The sequence below is a fragment of the Heterocephalus glaber genome, unplaced genomic scaffold, assembly GCF_053883595.1.
Source record: "Heterocephalus glaber isolate CG9 unplaced genomic scaffold, H.glaber_assembly_v1.0 deba00001744, whole genome shotgun sequence".
NCBI classification, from domain to species: Eukaryota; Metazoa; Chordata; class Mammalia; order Rodentia; family Bathyergidae; genus Heterocephalus; species Heterocephalus glaber.
The window spans coordinates 4,447,063-4,473,346 of NW_028258450.1; the positions used below are offsets into that span (position 1 = coordinate 4,447,063).

The 26,284-nt window shown below is 44.1% G+C and overlaps 2 protein-coding genes across 2 annotated transcripts in view; both read right to left on the reverse strand.

The window, feature by feature from the left end:
• Window positions 1-1,452: 1,452 nt before the first annotated feature.
• On the reverse strand, window positions 1,453-11,744 carry Cabp5 (calcium binding protein 5). Its single transcript, XM_004867212.3, has 6 exons — window positions 11,178-11,744; window positions 9,584-9,614; window positions 8,952-9,095; window positions 7,599-7,708; window positions 4,465-4,612; window positions 1,453-2,557 (listed from the first exon to the last, which is right to left on the reverse strand). The coding sequence occupies exons 1-6, from the start codon at window positions 11,238-11,240 to the stop codon at window positions 2,424-2,426; spliced, it is 630 nt and encodes a 209-aa protein (XP_004867269.2). The 5' UTR covers window positions 11,241-11,744; the 3' UTR covers window positions 1,453-2,423.
• Window positions 11,745-13,128: 1,384 nt separating this feature from the next.
• Window positions 13,129-26,284, reverse strand: part of Pla2g4c (phospholipase A2 group IVC) — a 45,684-nt gene continuing 32,528 nt past the window's right edge. The window contains exons 12-17 of the mRNA XM_087200707.1: window positions 25,545-25,727; window positions 22,075-22,167; window positions 20,691-20,845; window positions 17,540-17,711; window positions 15,908-16,058; window positions 13,129-13,752 (exon numbers count right to left, since the gene is read on the reverse strand). Coding sequence (XP_087056833.1) covers window positions 13,743-13,752; window positions 15,908-16,058; window positions 17,540-17,711; window positions 20,691-20,845; window positions 22,075-22,167; window positions 25,545-25,727 — 764 coding nt within the window. The 3' untranslated portion in view covers window positions 13,129-13,742. The remainder of the gene's footprint in view (window positions 13,753-15,907; window positions 16,059-17,539; window positions 17,712-20,690; window positions 20,846-22,074; window positions 22,168-25,544; window positions 25,728-26,284) is intronic.

The following is a 26,284-nucleotide window of genomic DNA, read 5'->3' on the forward strand; positions in this document are numbered from 1 at the left end:
TATCACATAAATGGAGGGTAGAGAATTTGTTATAAAATCGCCTCAATTATTCTTTACCCTTTCCATGGTAGACATTACTAATTCTGTAATTCTGATTACAGAATCTTTTTTCCTCCTTCCCAGATGAAAACGGATGTTGTTGTTGTTATTGTCATTGTTGTTATTCTTCCTTCTCTTCCTTCTTCTCTTCCTCCTCTTATTCCTCTTCCTCCTACACTTTCTCCTCCCTCTTCCTTCTAAATAAAATACCCTGAGCTACTGTTACCATGGCCCCTCACTCCACCCAAATATCAGGAACAGATTTTAGCTCTTCAGTCCTATTTGCTATCAATCTTATTTTCAAGTTACATTAATGTTACACATACAAGAGAGAACCCTAAATATTTAATGGTAGTTTTTTCTTTTTCTTTTTAGTTCAAGAATAAATCCTCATCCAACAACACAAAGAAACTCCTTAGTAAGGTAGTTCTCTTGCTCCTAGTTCTGCATCTCCTTTCCTTGCCTCAGGCCTTCCCTCCTCTCATTTTTTACCTCAGTTTCCTGAACACATCATGCCCACTTAGCCTCTGTAGCTGAGCTTGTGCTGGATGGCTGTGACCTTGTCTTCCTGTAGTTGTCCTCGGCCATCTCAACCCAAGTGAGAAAACTTGGCAGAGCTGTGACTGGAGCTCCCATGGGTTCAACTGAGGTTGGCAAACTTCCACATAGTTCACTTCTCCTTCTGCCCAACCCAGTTCCTTCCCTTCCCTTTGCAGCACTGATCCCAAGGAGACTCCCTGGTGAACCTCTTGCTTGCTCATCTCCACTCTCAGACAGAGGAGGAGCTGTGAAAATCCAACCGGAGACACCCCATCTTCAAGACCTGCCTTTCTGACCATTCTAATCAAGCCACTCTCCCCTTCCCAAATTCTCTCTGTTTCTACACATCTCATTTTATTTTCCTCAAAGTATTCATCTCAATCTGAGCTTCTCTTCAGCATTGTAATTTTTCTTCTCCCTTCACACTGGAATGTAACCACCAAGAAAACAAAACCTAGCACAAGGCTCTTCCCATGACCCCAAATAACCCTGGGCCTGCTGCATGAAGTCACACTGTCTAATATAGCAATCACTAGCCAAATGAGACTGCTTAGATTTAACTTCAGTCATTAATATTCTTCATCAACAGAATTATATCAATAAAATAATACCATAAAATTTAAAATTGAAATAAAATTCAGTTCCTCAGCCCCAAAGGCTGAAAACTCAGTAGACACATAGAGAGAGAGGAGAGGAAGAAAATAGGAGTTATGGGCCTTAAAAATAAAATTATTGGGCCGGGGATTTAGTTCAGTGTTTCCGCAGCCTGCCTTGCAAGTGCAAGGTCCCGAGTTTGATCCCTGATACAAAATAAATAAATAAATAAATAAATAAATAAATAAATAATAAAATTGTCCCGGGATAATGAAGAATGGCACAAAAAGAGTAACCACAGGTAAGAGGTTAGAAAATGTATTATTCTGGTTCTGGTTCCACATTTTCTTTAATTGTATAAACTGAGGCTACTGAATCAACCAACCCATTCTGTACATCTACTTAATGGACTTCAAAGTGAGAAAACACTTGGAGGAAGATGTGAAATGAAGTCTTTATTTAGAACTGTGCATTGCTGAAGTGTGCTGCTCTGGGGTGGAAGAGAGGAGGGACGATCTTTTCCGTTTCCCAGCACAGAGCAAGGTCAGGATGCTGGGGGTGGAGTGCACTTTGCATCTAATACAGAGATCTTCTACAGCAACCCAGGGCAGACCACCGTGCAGGCAGGCTGCTTCCGGGAATGGCTTTGCGGTCCCCTGGCTGTGTGGGGGATTTGGAGTGCTCTCTCTCCCTCTCCCTCTCATGATATTTTGTGGGGGATTAATTCCCCAAGGAGGATTAGTTTGTCCTAAGCCTTCATAATCCAGCTTTGTGATTAATTCAGTCGCCCCAAGCATCTTACACCAAGAGAGGGTGTGTGAGGGGAGAGGTCGAAAGAGAAAAAACAGACTGTGCTTCCAGGAACTCAGGAAAACCCCCCTTGGAGCACCTCCCAATGACCCTCTCTGGGCCCACAGTAACAAGATCCCAGTTTCTAGTCCCAGGATGGGTGTGTTCCCTCCTACAGAGGTTAAAATCTGTAGGGGGCATGGATAGACCTTTGTGTAAAGGGGAATCTAGGGAAGGGACTCTGGCAGGTTGCAGGAATTTAGGACTATATGAAGCAAAAAGATGTCATTAATCTTTGGTGTTTTTGAAATGGCAACTGGGCCCTAGTACCACTGATATTTCACACAGAGGCTCTTCTTTCTGAAGCTATACAAAGCTATATAGCTTTATAGATGCCTCTCATCCCCATCCGGCAAAGCTACTTCCTTAAGTGTGACCTCAGTCCGTATTGTGCAAGGCCACTACACCCTCCCACCCACTGTCATGCAAGGGGTCACAGAGATTCGGTCCTCCACACGCATTTCATCCATGTTCCCAGGCAGAGAGTATCTGGAGCTTCTAGGACCTCCTCGACGAGACATCATTTTCACAAACTCTGCAAAGAAAAGTCTCCATGAGGTGCCTCTTTTACAGCAGCCAACACTATTTTTTTGAACATTTCCTATGTGCCAAGCAGTGACATGGATCTTTGAGGAATTACTTCACCTCTCTATGCTTCCATTTCTTCATCTATAAAGTGGGACTCATAGGATTACCATCTTCCACACATGATGTTTTAGATGGTTAAATGACACAATGTTCATAAGGCAGGTTAAGTGTTCTATAAGTAGTAATTGTTAGTACCTTATTTCATTTTTTCAACTGTCCTGGAAGGATGCCATTTTACATACAAGGAAACTGAGGTTGGTAAGGGTAACCAATGCACCCAAGGGAATCTGGATCATGAATGGCAAACCCTGAAAGGAGTGCCGGCAGCCCTAGACTTACTGTGACTCAAGGTCAGATGTGTTTGCTGGCTCTGCCATGTCATGAGGTGACCCTGTCCTTTTATCTGTGGGTGGCCCAAACATCTGTCTCTCATCCCCACCTCCACCTTTTCCTGATTTTCATTAATGTCCACTGTGCACCTGAGCCTCACTAGATCCAGCAAGTTTCCAACAAATATCTACTACATCTCTATTTGGGGACTTGTAGAGGAGATGCAGTTTAGAGAAGACTCCTCCAGTGTCTTCTGCGATGGAGGCAAATACAGCCTTGGAGGCAAACACAAAACAACTTCCTTGGAGAGGAACTGAGAAACTTCCATATAGCTCCAGGCCTGGGAATCACACAGCCTGCTATGGGAAAGGGAAGCTCTCAGCAAAGGGCAATTGGCATGTGTCCTTGAGGGAGCACCCAAACTAAAGCTGTGGTAAGGGGACAGAACATCAGTTGCAAAGAAACAGAAATTTAGGAGCACAGTGCTAATTTCATGCTTGCACCAAAGCATAACAATTTAAAGTATGGCTGTAGATGATATGGCTGGATGGGTGGTTGGAGAGGAATGATCCATGCACTTGAATAGCTGACTAAGACTTTGGGATGTTTGCTTACAGGCAGCCGCTAGACATTGAGTTCTGGACCAAGGAGTGTCACACCTAGAGCTCAACGTGCCTGATTTATGCCTTTCACAGAAATAATCCCTGCTCCTGACCACATATAACTCCAGTCCTCTTCACTTATCCAGTTATTCAACACATATGCGTTGAGCTCTGTGCTAAGAGCTGTGATGAGGGAATTGGGGTGCAGCCTCAGAAAGAAATAGGAAACAAATTCTTTCCAGTTGTTGTGATGTCATAGATCAGTGTTCCCAAAGAGACATGCACGGATGTGGTGAAGGAGCACAGAGAAGGGATCCTGAGCCCAGTATGAGTGGTAGGAGGTGACTTCCACAGATGTAAATCTGATTTAACCAGGGGAAAGGATAGCTCTGCAGACAGAAAGCATGTCATAAACAATGATGGAAAAGTATAGACACAAATAAACTCTTGTTTTTTAATTGTGTCCTTTATGCATGATTTCTTTTTGTTTGAGAGAAGGTTGTCATGGTTACCCCCATTTTGCAGCTGTGAAAGCTAACATGAAAAGAAAATAGTTGGCCAGATAAAGCCACATGTTTAGTAGGAGATGATCCTGAATTTCAAGTCCACGAATCTGACCCAAGAATGTCAGCTACTAGAGAGCCCACCCTCCTTCTGGTGAGACATTTTGTTCCTAGAACACAAGGTCCCCAGGGAGCCAAGCCAGGAGAGATGGGAAATGTGGCAGTGAGTCCTGATCATGGATGAACAAGGCTCTCTGGACAAGGGGCTCCGTGAGCCTTGAGAGGTGATACACTGGGCTCTTTTCTTTCTGATACATGGTCAGAAAGGACTGGAGTGAAGAGTTCTGAAATCCACCATCTGGCTCCAAGCTCACAGGGAGTCAGAAGTGGATTCCCTCAGTGGATTCCCCCATAGTCACCTTCAAAGTCAACAGTGCCATCTCTGTTAATGTCGGCCTCCTGCACCACCTCAGCAATCTCCTGGGTTGTGAGCTTCTCTCCCAGAAGCCTCTGCATGGCCTGCTGCAGCTCCCCCAGAGTGATCTCCCCATCCCCGTTTGCATCAAACTGAACAGAAACAGAGAGGTCTGACTCAGCACTGTCAACGGTGATAACAACAATAATAATCCTTGCTTGTGGATCCCTTACTGAGGGTCAAGAACCAAGCTGAGAGCTTTGGGTTCATTGTCCACTAGAACATCAGCAATTTGAGGAAAAGTTTCTTTCAAAATGTACATATATCGTAATTATTTTAGGCAGCTTTACTGAGGTATACAAAAAGCTGCATATATTTAATGCATATAAATCAATGAGTTTGAACCTATGTATACACTGTGAAACCCTCAGTTTGATCAGAGTAATAAGCGTATCCATCATCTCCAAAAGTTCCCTTATGTCTCTTAATTTCACTTGTTTGTTTTTGTTTTATTTTATACTGTTTTGGTTTTTTGTGGTAAGATCACTGAATGTGAGATCTTTTCTCTGAAGTTTTTAAATGCACTGTACAAGTTGTTAATTGTACACTATATGCACCAGGTCGCTGGAACTTTGTCACCTTGCATAACTAAAACTGTACCATTGAATAGCAATCCTCTTGCCCTTCTCCCTAGTACTTAGCAACAAACCTTTTACTTTCTGCTTCTATGAATTGTATTATTTTACAAACATCATATGAGTGCAATCATGTAGCATTTTTTCTTCTGTGGATCTATAGATACAATGGAATATTATTCAGCCTGAAAAGAGAAGGAAATCCTGTCATCTGTGACAATACTGGTGAACCCAGAGTTCATTACGCTAAGTGACACAACCCAGACACAGCAAGACAAGTATTTTTACATGGTGGGCACTTGATAAATATTTATTGAATCAATAAACCACATCCAACCTTTTCCCTGAAAAACTTTAGCCAATCTACCAGAAAACCTAACAAATTTATCATTAAAACATGTTGGGGCCAGCTACCCTTCCTTGGCTCTGACGATGTTAACCTGGCTCAAGCCACAGTCACCTCTTGGCTCGGTTGTTGAGACAGCCTCCATAATGGTGTTCTGGCTTCTATCATGGTCTTAGAAGGGTCTATAAACATCACAGCTTCATGTTCACATTTGTGCAATACACAATCTTTTCACACCCTTGCTTAAAATCCTCCAGCAGCTTCCTGTGCATTCAGAGCAAATTCCTGACATAGTTGCAATGATTTGCCCCACCTTCTACAATTCTGAGACCTCATCTATTTCACGCTGTGCTCCCTCTGGCTCATGCTACTCATCCTTCCACAAATACACCTTCCTGCCTCGCAGCATTTCTGCTTACTGTTTCCTCACCCAGACAAGACCTCCCCAGAGCTCTGTCCGGTAGGAATACAGCCTGAGCCTTGTAGGTAATTTTTAGTTTTCTAGTAGCCACATTATAAGAAAAGTTAGGGCCCTGGTTGAACATGAGGTTCAATCTTTAACACCAATCAATCAATAAAAATGTGAAATTAACTTTTTTTTGAGACAGGGTCTCTCTGTATGTAAACCAGGCTGGCCTTGAACTCACTATGTAGTCCAGGATAGCCTCGAACTCATGGCAATGCATCTCCCTCAGCCTCTCAAGTGCTAGGATAAATTAATTTTTTAGTTATCTATTTTTTGACCTAATATATCCAAACTTATTTCAGCATAGAATAAATTTTAAAATTATGAAGGAATTATGTTACATTCTTTTTATGCACACTGGATTTCATAAGACATAGCATATTAAGTTCTTACTATGTGCTTAGTATCCTTAACATACTGAGCATAGGTACACACTGAAGTACACATATGTACCTACACTAAGAATACTAAACATTTATCCAGTGTGTATTTTACACTTACAGGACTTGGCAACTCAGACACTAAATTTTTTTTTTTCTTTTTGGTACCAGGGATCGAACTCGGAACGTTGGGCTTGCAAGGCAGGCAGCAGAACCACTGAGCTAAATCCTGGCCTCTCAGACACTAAATTTTTACCACAAATACTTGATCTGAATTAAAGTTGCATCATTAAATTTACAATTGAAAAGATAGATTCTCATATCCAAGTTGTTCCAAATGAAATTTTTCTAATAATTGAAACATTCATTTTTAAATTAAAATGAATTGTATTCCAATACTGAGTCAACTGAATATAAATGGGAATTAAATTAATAACTTGGTTGAAATCCTTTGAGAAGAAATAATATATGTGTTCTGTGCATGTAACAAGTCCCCACAAGGAATGTAAACATTATATACGGCAAAGAAGTACTAATAAAAAATAAATACCTCGATTGCCATAAGAAAGAATAAAGCTTTAGAAGTCCCATCCAAAAACAATTTACTTCCTTCGTCACCCCAGTCACACTTCAAGGACTCGATTGCCAAATGTAACCAGTGGCTACTGTTTTGGACAGAGCATTTATGCAATCACAAAAATTTCTATTTTCACCCGTCAATCTTTATAGAAAGCTGGGAAATCATACAACTAGTAAGTGGAAACATCCCAGGATTTGAGTCTATGGTTGCCTGGTTCCAAAGTCTTTGTTTCCAATGCTATGTTTTATTTTTGCCTGGCATTGTTGAAAGTTTTTGATGAGAAAAGTATTTTATGAGAGGATATAGGATAGTCCTTTGCCCTCTCTGTGTCTTACTTTTAAGCATCTCTACAGGAAGTGGCCTACACGGGATGATTTCCTGGGAATTTGAGATTCGTGGTTTTCTCTTTCCTATGAAAGATACCAAGATCAGAGACCCTAACATTCATTTTGGAGAATGATCTCAGATAAGATTTTTAATCTCCATTAGCCTCAGACTCCTTATCTGTAGGACTGGGATAAATGATTGCTTACTCCTAACGTTATCTGGGAGGGTAAAATTGGATAAAATGTATAGAGACCCCCTGGTCCATTGCCAGTGTTTAGAATATGTTATTTTTCTTGCTATCATGGCTAGACAAAAAAAAAAAGTTTTTGGTGCGTTCTGTCCATGGCAATGATTAATAATATACCTCTGAGTTCTCCACCAGCACCACAAGACTCTTAGCTCACCTCCTTGAAGGCATCTCGCATCTCCTGGACACCAATCATCCCAGCTGTTTCTGCAAGGGATTTGGGGGTCATCAGCTCCACAAAGTCCTCAAAGTCTACATGGCCACCCACTGAGGACAGAAGAGGTGGGATTAGTAGGACTCCATATGTCCCAACCATCCGTGGCCTCTCTTTGTTCTTTGTTATTTCCAAAAAATAGATCACCTCCCATCTCCCTGACTTCTAAGTGTTTTCTTTGATATCCCCTCTATACTCAGGCACTGGTAGCTCTTGTGTCTCTCTAATCTGAACCAGGCTGGACACGTGGACATAATGTGCATGGAAGAAGTTACTAATGTCCATTTGACCTTTGGCAAACTTCTTAGTTGGTTCAGACCTATGGTCCCTCATCTGTAGATCTTCAGAAGAGAGACTTTGAATTAAATGAGTACTTGAGTCTCTTCCAGATATGTCCAGCAGTCTTCTGGTATCAACTGGGGCTTGATAACAAGACCCCTCAGTGGATATCAAAATCTGCAGGTGTTCAAGTCCCTTTCATTAAATGCCATGGTATTTGCGTATAACCCATTTGTGAGTCTCCCAAATACTTCAAATCATCTCTAGATTACTTGCCTTATTTATAGAATGTTATGACAAGAAAAAAAAGTCCATACATGTTTAGTACAGACCGTTCTTTCCCCTAAATATTTTCCACTTGCAGTTGGTTGAATTTGCAGATGTGGAACCAGCAGACTCAGAGAGTGGAACGCACTATTATCACCTTGAATGCAACCTTGTCAACTCAGTTGTATGCCCAGAAGTAAACCTGATAGCAATTTTATTCCAGCTTTAATCTCAAAATCAGCTTTGCCGTCCATCTAAAAATTTATCCTTTTCCGATGCTATTCACCAGCATTGGGTCTGGCTCCAAGTTTGTTTCTGACATCCAACACAGCTCCGATCTTGCACTCCGCTGATAGCCATTAATGGCGATGGTGATAACCTGCAGTTAATAAGAACTTTCCTGGGGGATCCCCTTTACCTGCATGAGCATTTTACCCCTTCCTTTTCACAACCCCATTAGGTAAGAAGTGATGGTGTCCTCACTTGGCCCATGAGGAAACTGAGACCCAAGAGTAGAGGACAAGGCCACTTTTCAAAATGAACACAATTAGTAAATAATAGAACTGAGTCTTGAACCCAGATCTGCCTCTAAAAGTTATCCTGGTAAATGCTGCTTGGGCTGTTTTCTCCCAGACTTCCAGCCCACTTATCCATCTTTCTACCCACAAATATATTCTCAACCTCCATCCCCTTCCCAATCCCACCCTCAGCTCCCCCTATCCAGTCATCCCTCCCACCCCCTGGTCTCACAGTTCATGCAGACTTGTTGGCCCAGTTCAGTCAGTTCCATCTCTGTTGGCACGTAACCCATTGTTCTCATGAGACTCCCCAGATCCTTAAAAGAGACGAACCCATCTTGGTCCTTGTCAAACTCAAGAAATGCTTCTCGGAGCTCTGAAAGTTAAGATGGGAGAACTCTGGAGGAACTTAAAACCATCAGTGGAAAAGGGTGGCATCCCTTGAAACTATCAATGAGCCACTGACTAGAAACTCCTCAAAGAAGAATACATTTAAAAAGCCAGGCATTTCTGTATAAAATGTGCTTTCAAGAGGAATGATGCCTGAGACTACTAAATGAGACCACTGGAGTCCTCAAGTACTTGGGTAAAGCTTTCTCAAAACTGCCAAGAAAAAAAAACAAAACAATTTTGACTCATTCTAAAATGCATTTCTCACTCCTAGTTTCTGAGACAGATGGGGCTGGGCACACCTTCCTGGGGAAGTATTTAAACTGTGAGAAGGAGTTCCGCCACATTGCTGTTGAGGAGAAGGAGAAAGGGATGTAAAATTTTCATATGAAGGAATTTACCGAAATGCACAAGGGATGGAGGGCAGGGTAGGCGAGGGGGATGGCTATGTGAGGGGATTTGGGGCAATGTTACCTTCGATCTCATCTTGTCCCAGGGGTCTCTCCTGGAAAGGAATGCAGGGCAGAGGGAATTTGGAAAGAAGGTCAAGAACCCAACACCTGCTTCTCCAAATGTGTTGCTGGTTCTCCCAAGTTACTTCACACCTCCTCCTGTTTCTTTCCATTCTCTGTTGTCCTCATTAGCTTTCTTCCATCTTCTGACTCCCATTGTTCAGCTATTTGCTCTTTACTCCTCCCATCCCCTCATTTCCTTCCTCTCGTCCTTGAATCCTGACCTCCCCCTTCTTTCTCTTCCTGACAAACACCCTTCATGTTGTGCTGAGATGGGTCTTAGATACCAGAGTCCAACCTTGTCTGACCTCCAGATGGAGAAAGCATGACTTCCTATCACAGATATCATGTTCGGGGGCTGACGCTGTGCCAGGCTGTCCCCTCTTGACTAAACCTCAGAACTGCTCTGTTAGATATGTCCAAATATCATTCCCATCTCATCCATGAGGAAGCTGAAGAATAGAGAGGTTAGGGAAAAGACTGAAGGTCACACATATCATAAAAAGGCAAAAGATGCCCTTCCAAGGAGGAGAGAGATTAAATTACTCCCTTAAGAACATATAGCAAGTCAGGCTCAGCATTGAATTTGAATTCAGGGCCCTTGACTTGCAGGTTCAAATTCTTTCCACTACAACCCATTGACTTTTTTCCCTTTGTTCTGTCTTTCCTTCCAGGTATTAGAATCCCTTTATATGGAATCAGAGTTCAGTGGAGTTGAGGCAGGGTACTCAGCATCAGCATGATGGGTTCCTAAAGCCTCAGAATGTCTAGCCGTTGCCCTGACCACTCCTGCACAGACTTGAACGGTCAGGCTTGGGCACCTGGCATGGCCCCTGGGGAATGCTACTAACCCTGCCTTTCTTTACTCCGCTTGCTTCCTTTATCCTTGGAGCTTTCCCCCATATTGTTTTTCTTATGTTCCTTTCATCCAACCCCTTTTCTCTCCCTTCCCTTTCTTTCTCTTCCCTTCCGTCCTCTTTACGTTTTTGGTGGTCTTAAAGTCTAGGAACTAAAAGTATGCCCATAGGCATCAAACAGACCTGATCTTGCCACTTACTAATTGCGTGAGATTAAGTCAAAAGACTTCATGACTCCAAGTCTCAGTTTCCTTACCTGTAAAATAGGAATGAAAGTATCACCAACCTCATGAGTGCATTCTTAGGATTCAATGACATCCAGAATGTAAGCCTTTTGCACAAAGTTGAGCACATACCAAGAACTTCATGAGTGGCAGATAGTTAACATTATCACCACCATCATCATCACCACCAGCAGCTCCAATATCTTGTGGACACAGAAAAGAACAATGATTTCACACACAACGCCACTCCAGATCTCTCTGCTTCTCCTCCTATCTTTGCTACTGACTTCTGATTTTACCCTCAACCAACTATCTCACTGGCCTTATGACTCCATGTTCCCTGAATTCTTCTACCTTCTTGGCTCCTGCTGTCCACATGCCCCGCTTTTCCGGGGCACCATCAAGTCCCATCCTTTTCACTGTGTCCTGGCTGCCCTTGCCCTGCCTACCTCCCTCACCCAACACTCCACTTTACCCGCTGTTTCTCAGCGATGCCTTTCCTCAAGAAGATGCAGGGTGGGCCCATAGGAAACTGCATGGAGGGGCAGGTAGAGTTCACCGCACTCTGCTCTCAAGATAGCCCCTCCTTCCCACTCCACCTTGTCAGTCAGCCTCCTGATCGTCTCAATCCTTAGCAACTCTTCCTGCCTCTCCAGGTCTTTCCCTCAGCTCCTCTGTCTTAGAGCTGTGTGACAGCCGGATGAGAAATCACTATTCAGGCTGAGGGGGAATCGGAGCTTTTCCCGCCTCCCCATCTGGCTGGAGTGAGACAGCCAGGCAGAGCCATTCTCATGCTCTGAGACCTTTTTTCCCCAGGATGGAATTGGAAAGTGTTTTCCCGAGTAATACATAGGAAGCCCATTTTGAGATGGGGATTAGAGGACAGAGCATCCATTGATTCAGTATTCTGGCACATATTCTGAGTACCCACTCTCAGCCTGGCCTCTGGGCAATGAGGATGGAGAGGATATGGCATCTTCTCTCAAAGAGAAAGAGAGATTTGCAACTAAATCTGTAGTGTGCACCAGTGAGTGGGCCACAAGAATCGCCTGATGCCAGTTCAAGGGCATCCACAGAGAGGAAAGCAAATTTGCTCTTCCTCTGCTCCTCCCTTCTGTCCTCCCTAATGCAGTGGGAAGAGCAAGGTGAGGAATGGGAGAGGGTGAGACATCATGTGGTGGTGTCTCCAAGGCGGTGATGTGGAGAGACAGAGTTCCCACAGGAAGTGGGGGTAGGGGAAGTCCCCACAGCATGGCCCGGAGGTTGCTACGGTTCAGGTATGGTCTGAGTGTGTTCTGCAAGGGCTGATGAGTAGGGAGCTTGGTGCTCAGTGTGGTAGGGTTGGTGGAACCTTTACGATGTGGGGCCTAATGGGAGGTCATCAAGGCACTGTCCTAGGGAGGAATCAACACGCTTTTCATGGGACCCCTGGTTAGTCTCCAAGGATGTTATAAGTGAAGTGTTATAGCCTGGCCCCTCTTCACACTCTCACTTCCTGTCTCTCCACATCACCTCTTCCTCCTGCATGTTCTCCCACCACGATGCCATCCACCATGTAATAAAGACAAGAAGCCCTCACCAGAGGAGCAAATGCCAATGTCATGCCCTTGAACCTACAAAAGCTTGAGCAACATAAACTTCTTTTCTTTATTCAGTACATAGCTTCGAGTATTTTGCTGTAGCAAAGGTAAACAGGGTAATACAGGGTCCTGAGAAGGTGGGGATAAATCCAGGTGCTGGCAGCTTGGTGTGGAATGTTGGAACGTGAGGTAACCAAGGAGGTATCTGTGTGCAAGGAGGGAGGTTATGACAGCAACATCTTTTTGGAAGACACAATTCAACTCTTTAACAGTCAAATGTTGGAAAGACATTGTATTAAAAATAATGGCTACCCACAAGGAATGCAATCATTATGTACTGCGAACATGGACCAATGAAAATAAAATTTAATTTAAAAACGAATGGCTGATGTCTCTTGAACACTCAATCTGCACCAGATGCCATTCTAAGGTCTTCAAAGTTAACTCATATAAACCTCTCCAAGATATAAACATCACAGAGCTATCTGTTCTACAGACAATGGAACCCAGGCAAAAGGCAAAGAAACTTGCCTATGCCCTTAGGGTGATAAGGTAGCAGAAGCAGGATTTCAGCCCAGTGGTGGAGCCCTCACATTTAACGATGGAGATACAGACATGTGGGATGGAAAGAAGAGGAGCAACAGATGGGATCAATGGAGCAGATAAGGAACAAAGGAGCCAAGGAAGGTGTCTACCTGAGAATGACAGGAGAGAAGACACTTAGGAGTAGAGACAGGAAAAGGCAGAAGGCAAGATGCAGGAGAACGGCAGGAAATGAAGGAATAAAGGGGGTTGCAAAAAGGGGCAGTGAGGTGATGGCAGACCAAGAGACACATGTAGTCAGTCTATTAGTCAATCAGCAAGCATTTATTGAACATTTGTATACTCAGAGCTCCCTTGGCTCTAAAGAGATAGATCATGATTTAGGCCCAGGTTCCTACCTCTGCAGAGCTAAATAAAAGAAAGACTAAGTGGATTTGGTCTTGATCACAACATTCATTGATGGTTGGACATGAGCCATGGTAACTCTGGTGGTCAGAGAGTCATACTCTAGCGCCAGGGTCTCCTGACAAGTTTGTAGGACTCATTTCACCACCTTCAGTTCCTGGGGCTCCTTTTGTTGCATGATGCTGTTAAAGACACGTTCCAGGCAGTCACTGAAAATTGGCCCAGAGAGAATGGTCAAGGCAAACTTGATGCTGTGGAGACATAACTGAAGGAAGCAGAGAACAGCAGAGCCAGGTGGATGCCAGGACCCTGGTAGACCAGCAGGCCCAGGGTACACTGCAAGTTGGTGCTTGTCTTCACAGAGGAGCAGCTGATGGTGGACTATGGGGGAAGCCGGTGGGGTGGGGCCACTTGGGCCTGACCACTCCAGCACTGCAGCTGTGTTAAAGGAGAGTTAGCAGTTGCCATTGTTCTTTGCAGACAATGTTGAACATTGGACATGGTTAGGAAACCTAGGGGCTGCTGCAGAGAGAGCGAGAAAGAGAGACTTGTTCACTGACAAACCTGGATTTGATGAAAGATCTCCCACCCACTTGTGGCATTCCTATAGTCTACGATTACTGTGTAAGTGCTCACTGGTCTATCCAATCCTATAAATTCTGAGCACTTATGTCTAGAATTAGGCTAGTGCTAGCTCTTCAGCCTGTATTAAATGTCATGATTCCTTGCCAGAAATCACATGATCTTTGTATATCTTTCCAATCATGTTTTGTCACACAATTCCACCCAATTAACCCTGATCCAGCAATAAGAGCCTTCTTCCTGATCCATTAATCCATGAATCAAGCAAAGCCATTTCTACACCAGGGCATTTGCACTTGCTTTCCCTTTGCATGGAAGTCTGTTTCCCAAGACATCCTCATGGCTACCCCTTCTCAGCATCCAGTCCCAGGGAAAAGGGTGCTTCTTCAGGATGCCTTCTAAGACCACCACTCTCTTTCCTGCAGAGCCCTTTTTCGCTTCCTGGTACATACTGTGCTTTTTGGTCTTTATATAAGGCACTGATCACTCTCCACACCTATGCTCTCCATTCACTCGTTTACCTGTCAATGTCATGGCTCCACCCCAGAAAATATAAATCCCAGGGCAGCAAGAGCCTTGCCTGACTTGTTTGCTGCTGCGCCTGTAGCTTCTGGGGTGGTGCCTGGCAGGCAAGTATACAGTAAGCTTCTAATGAATGACTAGGGAATTAATGAATGAACACCACAGTGAGCAAAGGGATGTAGTGCCTGACCCCCACTTCTGCACACCTCCATATGAAGCGAAAGAGTCAAAAAATAAGTATAAACCACTTGTGGGCTCAGCAGGGAGGGAATGTGGGGAGTAGGAAGGGCAAGGGATAGTGGAGCATGTGGCAGGGAACCTCTGAGTTTGAGGATTGGAGACAGGTTCCTCTGCAGGACTGAAGATCGACCTGAGGCTGAAGAGGAGTCAGCCAGTGGTGTGAGAGAGCTGGGTGGGTTGGGTGTCTTCGCTAATGAAGCAAGTGATGTTCATGGAGGTATTAAGTGTCACAGGGTTCAGGTGCAGGACGAGTTCATGGCTTGGGGTGGCATTTGGTGGCCGAATCTGGTCACTCATTTCTCTGCTCTTCTTGGAGCCTATGACTGCTTTTACCCAAGAGATAAGATTGAGTTCCTATTAGGAGCTGCATTTCATCTCCTCCACAGGCACCCGAATTTATGCACTGAAGTCCTAACATCCAGAACCTCTGAATGTGACTTTCTTTGACACTTTGGTTCTAGCCTCGTAAGACTCATTTCTGAGCTCTCACTTCCAGAACTGTACAACAATAAACCTGTGGGGTTTTTTAAGCATCTAAGTCGGTGACAATTTGTCACAGCAGCAACTGATGCGTCTTTGTCATGGCCTCTGCCTCTCCTCCAGGCACACCCCCACCCCAGACTCTAACACTGAGTCCCCTGGGGACCCACTCTGTCTCAGGCAGAGAGTGTCAGGGTTGCTCCTTCACTTCACTCAGAGCCTGCTGTGATGTGACCCCCTCGGGACACCTGCCCTGGATACCTGGTCTCAGATGGTCTGACCTGGCTTTCTCTGCTAACCCTGTATTCTGGGTTCAGTTCTGTCTGCCAAGTTCCTGTGGTGAAGTCCTAACCCCTAGTACTCAGAGCATGATCTTATTTGGAAACAGGGTGTTTAGAGAGGCAATGTAGTAACAGGGAGGTAATTAGGGTAGGCCCTAACCCTATCTGACTGTATTCTTATTTTTTTAAAAACAGGACATTTTGCCTGTGCATGCAAGGAGAACAATATAAAAAGACACAGGGGCAAGATGGCTCTGGAAAGTCAAGGAGAGAGGTCAGAACCAGACCCTTCCCTCATGGCCCTCAGAAGAAACCATCCCTGCCCACACCATGGCTGGAATTTGTAGCCTCCAACACTGGAACACAACACGTTCCTGTGTTTCATGTTTCTTTGTCTGTGGGACTTTATTACCACATCCTTAGCAAATTAGCCCACCTGGCCCTGTACTTCTCCAGAGTATTGTTCACTCCTTGATTGCTCGCTATCTTTCTTCCCTATGGAGATGAAAGCTGAAAAGAGAAGAAACTGTGTTTCTCTTGGTTAATTCCTACAGCTCTGGCTTCACACGCACCTGGCCATGCTCCGTATCTGGCTAAGGATCGTCTCCTTGTTTTTGCTGACATTCTCCTTGGACAGCCTCAGGAGCTGAGTCACCAGGTCTAGCGTGTAGCTGTCAGCCATTTTGAAGGTGTCATATGTCTCACTCAATTTCTGAATGTCAGCTGAAGTAGAATCAAATAAACAAAGAGAATGTACCACAAGTTTAGGTGATCAGTTCTACTGATTTTGTCCATTTATGCCAGAGGTTTGCAAACTATTACTGTGGACAAAATCCAGGTAGCCCACTACTTGGGATTTCTAATTTAAATTTAATTTTTATTTTAATTAATACATGTCTGCAGTACATTTCTTGTACATTTATTGTTGGTGTGTGTATATAGCACATCTTAATTCTGTTTTTGTCCCCTACCTCTCCCCTCCTTCCCTGCTCCTTCCATCTCTCAGTCCCCTCCCCATTTGCAAAAGCTCTATCTCTATTTTTTCCAATTCTTTTTTTATCCCCTTTCCTTTCCCTCCCTCCCTCTTTCTCTTCTTCCCTTTCCCATTTGACAATGATCGCCCTACCTTCTATTATCTATTTTGCTCTTTATTTATATTTTGGGTTTCTCACAGAAGAGAAACCATGCAATATGTAAGCTTGTATGTCTGATTTATTTCACTTAACAGTAAGGTCTCAAGGTGCATCCATTTACCTACATTACCTATGAATATAAGTAAAGATTTATTGGCAAATTACATTATAAACTTATCTATATGTTAAAGGTCCAAATTTCCAATGATGAAAGTCATTATATTGTATACCTAAAATGTACCAATGATTAGAATGAATAATCGATAATGCAAAATAGGAAGAAAAGGTCCAAAGGGGTAGGGGTAGTGGGAGGGGCAGGGGAAAGTAAAGAAGGGAAAGGAAAAATGATGAGAAATGGAAAAAATGGAAATAAAGTCTTTGTAAATAGGGAAGGGTGGGCTAGGAATGGGGAAAAAGTAAGAACCAAGATGCATCATGTAAAGGTACAAGCTCCCAGTGAGAAAGGTAAATGTGTTGTATACCTAAAATGTACCAATAAAAGAATTTAAGTAAAAAAACCCTTATCTATATGTTTTATTATCTATGCTCCCTACGTTCCATATGAGGAGAGAATCTCTTTTTTCTACATTATCCTGTATCACCTGAAATAATGGTTGAGCCAATATAAGTGACCAATGAATGTTTGTTAAATGAAGGAAAAAGATGAACACATTTGAACTCCCAATAGGACTCATTCGGGAGGCATAGAAGAAAAGACAAGAGACTTTGAGAGTCCAAAGTGGGAAGTGGTATGGTCAAGCCCTACAGGACCAAAATCCTGGATGCTGGGCCTTTTAAGTGTCTGTTCACCTGTGACCAGAGGATGGAGGCAGAAAGGGTTGGATAGTCAGTGAGGACAAGAATGCTTCGCTGAGATGAGGCAACATCTAAGACTGAGTCAGAAAGCACAGAAATCTCCAGGAGGCCACAGAGTGGACATGACAAAGGTTCCTCCTCACGTACTCTTGACCTTCAGGTGTTGAAGGGTAGACCAGATGTCCCTTAGCTGTAGATCAGCCCTGTCTGTTGTGTCTTGGTGACTCTTCATCCTACTTCTCCTCATGAACTTACCTCCACAAGTGTCTATGTTGAACAGGGGAAAATGCATCACAACAGGTCCTTTTTCCCCTTTCAGGATGTAGCAGCTTTTGGGGGCTGCTGACCACTCCTTCAACTTTGCCTCTTCCAACAGGGGAAAGGGGATCTTGTGGTCATGGCAGTACTTAGCAGTGGACCTGATGGTCTAAGAAGGAGACAAAAGAAACTTATCTGAAGGTCTGTCCAGAAGGTTCCTGGGGCCTGAAGACCCACCAGAACCTCAGCAAAGAGCCCAGACACATAGTATAATAGGTGTTGGCTTAGACATGGGTGCAGCCTTCTATTCATGAAAGGTCCCCCAGTTCCTACCCCACCTGGGGAATAATTTCCATGATGTCTACAAGCTTGAGAGTAACCCTAAGGACTGGGGGCTGGGAAACTAAGAAGGTGAGGAAAAGGGTGCTCAAACAAGGGTTTGAATATCAGCCACATAGGTATCTTCAAATGATCCGGTTTCTTTTGAAATAAGTGTGTCAGTTTGCTGTTACTACAACACAATACCTGAGATAATCAATTTATAAAGGGGAAAAGTTAGTTGGGAATGGTGATGTACACTTGTAATACCAGCACTCTGAAAAGCTGAGGCAGGACTGCAAGTTCAAGCCAAGCCTGGGCAACTTAACAACTCATTGAGACCCTATTTAAAAAAAATAAAACAAAAACAAAACAAAATTAAAAGGGCTGGGGATGTGAAGACCTTGGGTTCAATCCCCAGTAGTTGAAAAGAGGAAAAGTTTATTTTGGCTCACAGTTTGGAGGTTCCAGTCCATAATCAGTTGGCTCCATTCCCTTGGGCCTGTAGTAAGGCAACTTATGGCAGGAGTATATGGCAAAGCAAAACTGCTTACATCATGACCCAAAGGGCAAAAAGAGAAAGAGGAAGAGGCCAGGGTCCCATAGCCCTCTTCAAGGGCACCTGCCCAGGGCCTGAGAACCTCCCACTAGGCCTCTCAAAGGTTCCACTGCCTCCCAGTAGCACCACACTGGGGACCAAGTGTCTAACACAGACCTCCGAGTAACATTCAAGATCCAAACTATAGCAGGAAGCAAAAAGAAATGGGAAAAGCCATTTTTAAATAACGTTAGTTAACTCAAAATGTCAACAGTATGAGTAACCAATAAAAAAATGGCAAGGTCTTTTTTTTGACATCTTTTATATTAATTTCCTACATTCAATTTTTAAAATCTAAAGTGTTCAAACTCACAGCACGTCTGTTGTGGACTGGGTATAAGTGCTAAATGTCACATGTGCCCCATGTATGTATCAGATAACACAGCTGTATGTAGGATTCTCTGATTCAAAGTTTAACAAATGCTATTATGTTTGTTATCACTGCTTTTGTGGTTTTTATCATTACCCTCCTAAGCACCATTATTCTTACTCAACGCCAGCTATGGATCAGACACTGTGAAGAGCATCAGTGAATTCTGATGAGGCAGAGACTATTTTACCGATTATATTATACCCATTGAGGGTGAGAAAACTGAGGCTCAGATGCTGAGACTATTGCTCAGATTTCCACAGCAAAAATTCACTAGAGTGACCCTCAAAAGACCCTGCTCTTTCCACTTTGATCATATTGTCTGGAGATCTTTAGTACAGCAGAAATCCTAGGCTCAGAAAGCCTGAATATTCCAGGGCCAAAGACACAGAAAGGGGGACATGTGGATTCTGACCAGGGGCAGTGGAGATAAGAGTGGATGTCTGACCCACATCGTAGAAATGCCCACTGTTACATGTGTGAATATAAATGTTCATTACACGGCACACAAATCTAAGAGATGGTATGTTTTGTCATGATTATTTCATGTATTCACTATTATATCTTGGTATGGATCATGAAATAGATAATTTTATATTATGTCCTTTTTTAGTTTTTCATGTTATCAGTGCCTGTTTGCAGTATGTAACACTTACATCCCTCGTGTGGACTTGGCACATGTACATGACACATTTTAATTCCTTTTTCATCTTCTTTCCCTTTCTTCTTCCAGCCCTTGATACTCCTCCCACTTGAGAAAGACCTATTTCTGTACTTCCTATTATCTGTCTTTTATTTTGCTCTTTATTTATATTTTCAGTTTCTCATATAAGAGAAACCATGTGATATTTAAGCTTGTGTGTCTGATTTACATCACTTCGCATTATAGTCTCAAGGTGTACTCATTTTTCTATAACTGACTCTTTCTTTATGGCAGAGTAATACTCTGTTATGTGTGAATACAACATTTTCTTCCATTCATCTGTTGATAGGCATATAGATTGCTCCCAAGATTTAGCTATTACAAATTGTGCTTCTATAAACATAGCCGTGAATGTATCACTGTAACTCTTTTGGGAAGATACTGAGAAGGGGAATAGGTGGGTCAAATGGAATTTCTATTTTTAGTTTTTTGATGGATCCCCACACTGACTTCCATAGTGATTGTACTAGTTTACATTCCTAACAAGGTAGAAGGGTTCCTTTTTATATTTTTAAAGACAATATTTATAAACCCATGCTAGTAGCAGGCATTGTGCTAAGCACTTCATAAGTATTAATTGAATCTGCATAACCACTCTCAGGGGAGCTATTATGAATAGCATTTTACACTTGAGGAAACTGAAGTGCACAGAAGTAAAACAAACCACTGGTAAGTGGCAGAGACGGTGTGAAGCCAGGTACAACTGATGAGAGTTATTGAGAAAAAACCACTACTGCCTCCTAACAGTACAATATGTGCTAGTTACAAATGACCTCATGTTTTCTCTATGACCTCAGGAGGCCAAGAAGAGTAGGAAGAAGCAGCTTCACCCTTAGAGATGGGCACAGGGAACAAGAGGCCCATAGGTGAGGAGCTAACCTGTCACAGCCCACCCTGCTGTGGTGGAAAGGCAGTGCCCAGCTGGTGGCAGAACCACCTGTGAGGAAGAGGAGTCCAGGAAGTTTTGAACTGCACTTAGCAGATCAGAGCCTCCTTGGATGTTGCCAGACCATGAGTGCTTCAGGTGTGAAGTACCAGTAGATTTGCTTTACTAACCTCCAGCCACACCTCCCACCACCCCCTTCCCTCCTGAGCCTTAACTCCTCCCCACACAGCTCCACCTCCACCCAGGAACCCCACCAAGGCCCTGCTCAGTTACCTCGAAAGGATCCCCAGCACTAAAGTCAAAGGAGAGGATGAGCTGGACATTCCGTGCAGGGAGCAGAACAAGAGGGTATGGAGAGTTGATGGCAAAACCAGCATCCACCAGGTGGAGGAGTTCCCGGTTGCTCATTTCCTTTTCTTCGATGTCACCTGCAGAGTTTAACAAAGTTAAACATTCTAAGTTTATTCAAAGTTTAACATTCTAAGGCCAGAATGTGGATATATGAACAGAGTTGTGCACAATCTCAGCTGTAGAGCCTGCCCTGCACAAAGCACCCGAAGAGAAGTGAGTGAAGGCAGGTGTTCAGCCAGGATTCACCTCTGCTATGGTTTGGATATGGCTTGAGTGAGTCCCCCAAAGGCGTCCAGTGTGGTGGTGTTGAGATGGCAGAACCTTTAACAGGTGGGGCCTGGTGAGAAGTCATGGAGGCACCACCTTGGAAGGGATTACTGCTGGTCTCATGGAATGATGGGGGAGTTTTAAAGAGAGCAAGTTCTTTTTTCTTTTTTTCCAGTACTCAGGACCCTGTGCTTGCAAGGCAGACAGGGTGCCACTGCACTAAATCCCCAGCTCCGAGAGAGCAAGTTCTTATAAAATGAGGTGAGCCATGTGCTTGGCCCTTCTGCATGAGGTCATTTCCCTTGGCATTTGCCTCTCTCTGCCATGTTATGACACAGCCAAAAGGGCCTTCACTAGAGCTGGATGGACGGGGCTACCTGATCGTGGACTTTAAGTCTCTAAAACTCTGTTAAATAAGCCTCTCTTCTTTATAAAATACCTCAGGTATTTTGTGATAGCAACAAAAAATGGACTGATACAATTTGCAAGCCATTCACAGCCCTGTTCAAGGAGGGGCACATTTTGGAACACACCATCCTGGGGCATGCACCTTTTCCTGACTTCATCGAAAACAATAGGACCCCAAACACAAAGATGTCCACTGTAGTCTTGTCACAAAAGAGTGGCGATCTTTCCAATATGCAGAAACTGGCTTAGGTCAGAGCATTCATCAGCCAGGAAAGCAGCAGCTTAGGGAGATTATAAAGTGGTCTTAGAGAGAGCACCTGAAGACCAAAATCAGTTCTACCTAGATAATGGGGGTAACCCACAAAACAACAATCCATGTAAGCCAGATCCTAGGACAGAGTTTTTGCATCTTTTTTAGAGGCAGAAAAACACACTGACTTTCACAATGCCTTGAACTGTGAACCACCAGCTAGAGGGCCAGTTCTTCCATTCAGAACCATGGGTGCCTGCCCACCCCGACTTCACAGCTCTGAGGAGGGATAGGGTGAGATCATTTCGAGTTCCTTGTTTCCACTACCTCAGCCCATCCAACTTGGGACTGGTAAGATGGGAGAGGAACTTTGTCACCTACCATGTTTATACAGGAAGTTGTAAATGGTTCCCCATTCCCACTTGAAACAGCACACTCCAGTTTTAATCAGAACTTTGAAAGTGTCCAGGATCTCTGGAGGGAGAAAGTAAGAGGGAAAGGTGAGTGTAATGGGATGCACTGTGCCCTGACCCCCAAACTTTTATTGAGGCTGTGACCTGCAATGTGACTGTATTTGGCCACTTAGGGAAGACAGTTAAAGCTAAATGAGGCCATAAGGGGAGGCCCATATTAAAGAGGATCAGACACCGGGGATGGGTATGCACAGAAGAAAGGGTGCAGGAGGAAGGTGAAAAGGAGGATGTCTATCTACTGGCCCAGGTGAGAGGTGTCAGGAGAAGTGAGCCCTGCCAGCACACTGGGCTTGGACTCCAGCCTGTAGAGCACAGACCCATATGTATGTGGTTAGAGCTGCCCACTCAGTGGAACTTTGTAATGGCAGCCTAAGCAGATTGATAGAGTGAGCCGGGAATGGCCAGCCTGTGCTTCTTCCTGTCAGTTGAAGGTCTTAAGAGCAAGAAAATGAGGGTTCCAGAAAAGAGAAATGCTGCCTCAATCCCCTACCAGGATGCTGACCTGCCCCATGGAGCTGGAACTTGCCAGTCTCAGCATTCCCTTGAGCCAAATTCTTAATGGATAGATAGATAGATAGATAGATAGATAGATAGATAGATAGATAGATAGATAGACAGATACATATATAGGTATATAGAGAGATACACATAAACAGATATAGCTATACTGTCATGGGGGATTAGTTCCAGGACCCCAACTCCCAAAACTCAAATGGTGCTCAAGTCCCTTACATAAAATAGCATAGTGTTTGCTTCATATGCATGCTCATCCTTCATATACTTTAAATCATCTTTTGATGCCCTTCAATACCTAACACAATTAAGTAGTTGTTGTACTGTATTACTTAGGAAATGTAACAAGAAAATGTCTGTATATGTTTAATACAGACACATGTGCTTAAATGGCTTTGATCCACAGTTGGTTGAATCTGAAAGTGCAGAACCTACATATGCAGAGGGCTGATTGTATAGATATAGATACATTCACACGGTTCTGTTTCTCTGAAGAACCTTGACCAATGCTGTAGGAGACATCCATGCCCAGTACTAGTGGGCTGTGAGTGGCACATGCTTCTTGCCTTCCCTAATTTGGCTATACTGTTTTATATCAGGAGTCAGACCGAAGCCCCACGTGACCCATCGGGCATGTCAGCTGGCACAGTGAGGTTAGCATTGCTCCTGTGCTAATGGCTGTCACTGGGGCCTAGGTCCTGGTCTGTGAAGTGGCAGGGCTCTGCTGAATTACGTGCAGCTGAGTTCAGCATGACCCCAGTTAAAATCCTTTCCCCTGAATTATCGCTTCTCACTGACCTTGTGGGTTGCTTGCTAATTGCACCCAGTCCCAGTACCAGTTTCTTCTATCCTAGCAAGATAAGCAGTGCCGACTCCCTGACAGCCCTACCCAGTGCCATCATGCCAGGTGTTCAGCAGTATTTTGCTAGATGCCTTCAAAGCATACCCTACTCCCTATTCCTTCTCATGATTGTATTCAATAAAGACTGGATGCTTTGGGGGGCCTTTGTCTTTGCTGCCATCAGCAGCACTGACCAGGACCCAAGACTCAGCTTCTCCACCCTAAGTCTCGTTTCTGTCTGTTCTTGAATTCTCCTTGCGCTGTGGTGGCCCACAGGCCAGGACCACAGCAGAGGTCCTGATAACGTCCCCTTTCCTGCACCCTATACAACGCATCTATAATATTAATACCTATTAAAACTTATTCTCTGCTACAGTATTTTAGCAGTCCATACACCCCTGTACGTCTTTGCATGACTCTTCAATATTGAATGTCACCTCACTTTAAATTTCAGGCTGGCCTAATGTCCCTTCCTGGCCTAATGAAGACACCCATGGTTAATGTAAGTGGACAGAGCCCAGGACAGAAGTTGGCAGCAGCACATGCACAGAAAGCCAGATTCTTCCTGCAAGAAGAGAGTGGCATCCTTCCTTGTTTCCCAGGCTTGACTCGGAATACTTAATAAACATTCTTTCCTTTAAAAAGAAATAAGGAGATGGAAGAAGTTGAAGTCACCAAAACAGCTTCAGAGTAGTGAATCCAGAAGCAAGACAGATGAAAAAATGTTGCATACAAGGTAATGGTTTGATCTAACTTAAATACACAATGCTTAATCACAAAAGTAAAACTATGCACATCATTTTATAACATGGTACATTAAAGATATGTGCTCCTCTTTGAGAACAAACTGAATTCATTATGGAAAAGCATTATAGGAGGCCAGGTGCGGTGGTGCACGCCTGTAATCTCAGCCCTTGGGAGGCTGGGACAGGAGGATCGCCACAAGTTCAAGGCCTGCCTGGGCTACATAGTGCCTATAAGAGCAGCCTGAAGTACATAGCAAGACTCTGGCTCAAAAAAACAAGCAAGCAGGGCCGGGGATTTAGCTCAGTGGTTCCGAAGCCTGCCTTGCAAGCACAGGGTCCCGAGTTCAATCCCTGGTACCAGAAAAAAAAAAGCAAACAAAAAAGCATAGTACAATGGTGGTAACCACCATTTCTTTCCATGGACCACCCAAGGAGGGTAAACTGGCATATTTCATCTCTAAGATAGAGCCAGGAGTCAAAGTTGGCTTTTCTAGGTCTTCACTTGAGTGAGCTCACTGTCATTCTTCAGGCGCCCCCCAGTCATCAGCTTCTTAAGTACACCTTCTTCTTTAACCCCACCTAATGGGAACCTGGCCAAGCACTACCCAAAGGCATCAAGATATTGGCAACCTTACTATTGAAACTGTGTAGACCAGGGAAACCAGCAGATTGATTTCATTCAAAAAAGATAAAATAAGAATTTTTGTTATGATGGAAAAAGAGGAAGACAACAAAAGAAAAGCTAAAGAAAGGTGAAATTTCCTTCCTTTTCTTGGTGAGTTGAAGATTTGCTGATAGAAGGGCAATGTGTATCTGCCTGGATGCTGGGTGAGTCCTCGAAGAAGAGAACCTTCAGCGGCTTGTGGGGGGAGACCCAGGGGTTTGTGGTGTGGAGTGGATCAGGCTGCTTCTGGGTCATTTCAGGGCTCAGTGAGCAGCTTTGTCTCTGCTGTGGCTCATTCATACCACGTCACTCAGAATTTCCTACCAGGAACCTGTACTCCTCTCCTTTCTCCATGGAATTTAGCCCCATCAGGGATAGCCTTGTTTGTAGTTGGCTTACTTGTCTATCCTCCATCTCTCCCGCTAGACTATAAGACTGTCAGGGCAGGCAAGGGGTCTCTGTAACCCCTGGGCCTGTGCTGTGCTAACAAATCAAGACATTCGTGGTGGAGAAATGGAGCATGGGATATCTGGTCACCCAGCCTCCTGCTGCAGGACAGCCTAGAGAGGTGGACAAGTGAGAAGACAGAGCAGGCTGATGGATTTGGTACTTACCGGACATCACGTCTTTGAAAAAAAGCCTGGGGTATGAACTCAGGCCTGAATGCTCTTCTAGTTTCATGAAGCATTGTACCAGCTGTTCCAGGAACTTCCCCTGATCTTCTGGGGAGACGTTGTTCCAATCCTGGGCCATCTCAGCCAGCCATCTGAGTGCAGTCTCGCTGACTTCATCGTCCCCTAGAGACCCAGGCGGTTGCCGTTCAGACTGGGTCCACACATTGTACATGCCAAGGACCATCACACTTGGTCTTCTCCTGTGATGCCCAACAGCTCCTCTTACCACTGCTGGTGGCTTCTCTGGGTGGCCTCTCTTCTCTTACCTGCTGGTGACCTCAACGTTGCCTTCTTTTCTCCTACTCTTCCACCTCTTATTTTCCCTCTCCTTTGTCCCTGCTTCTGCCTCTACTCTTCCTTTCAATGCTGGGATTCAGGGTTTGGTTCTAAGCCCCCTTCACCTCCACTCTTATCTATACTCACTAATCCACACCCACTAACTGAACTGATGTTCAGCCCTCCCTTTCTCACACAGATATTAATTCTGTGCACATTTATTGAGCACTTAGCACATGCCAGGCCCACCTTTAAGCACATTCCATGAATTCTATCCTTCAGCCTTCACTGCACTAGGAGAAATGTAGAATCATCTCCATCATGCAGAACAGATACATGAAGGGGCAGAGAGGCTACATCACCTGCCCAAGGTCACACAGCTAGCAAGGGGTGGGGCTGGGATG

What these genes read in the sequence shown, in the direction of transcription:
- Cabp5 (XM_004867212.3), bottom strand. Translation starts at nt 11,240, where the DNA reads ATGCAGTTTCCTATGGGCCCACCCTGCATCTTCTTGAGGAAAGGCATC. An exon ending in GGGACAAGATGAGATCGAAG is followed by an intron (nt 9,096 to 9,583) that starts GTAACATTGCCC and finishes CTTAACTTTCAG; the next exon opens with AGCTCCGAGAAGCATTTCTT. An exon ending in TGGCACTGTTGACTTTGAAG is followed by an intron (nt 2,558 to 4,464) that starts GTGACTATGGGG and finishes TTTTCTTTGCAG; the next exon opens with AGTTTGTGAAAATGATGTCT.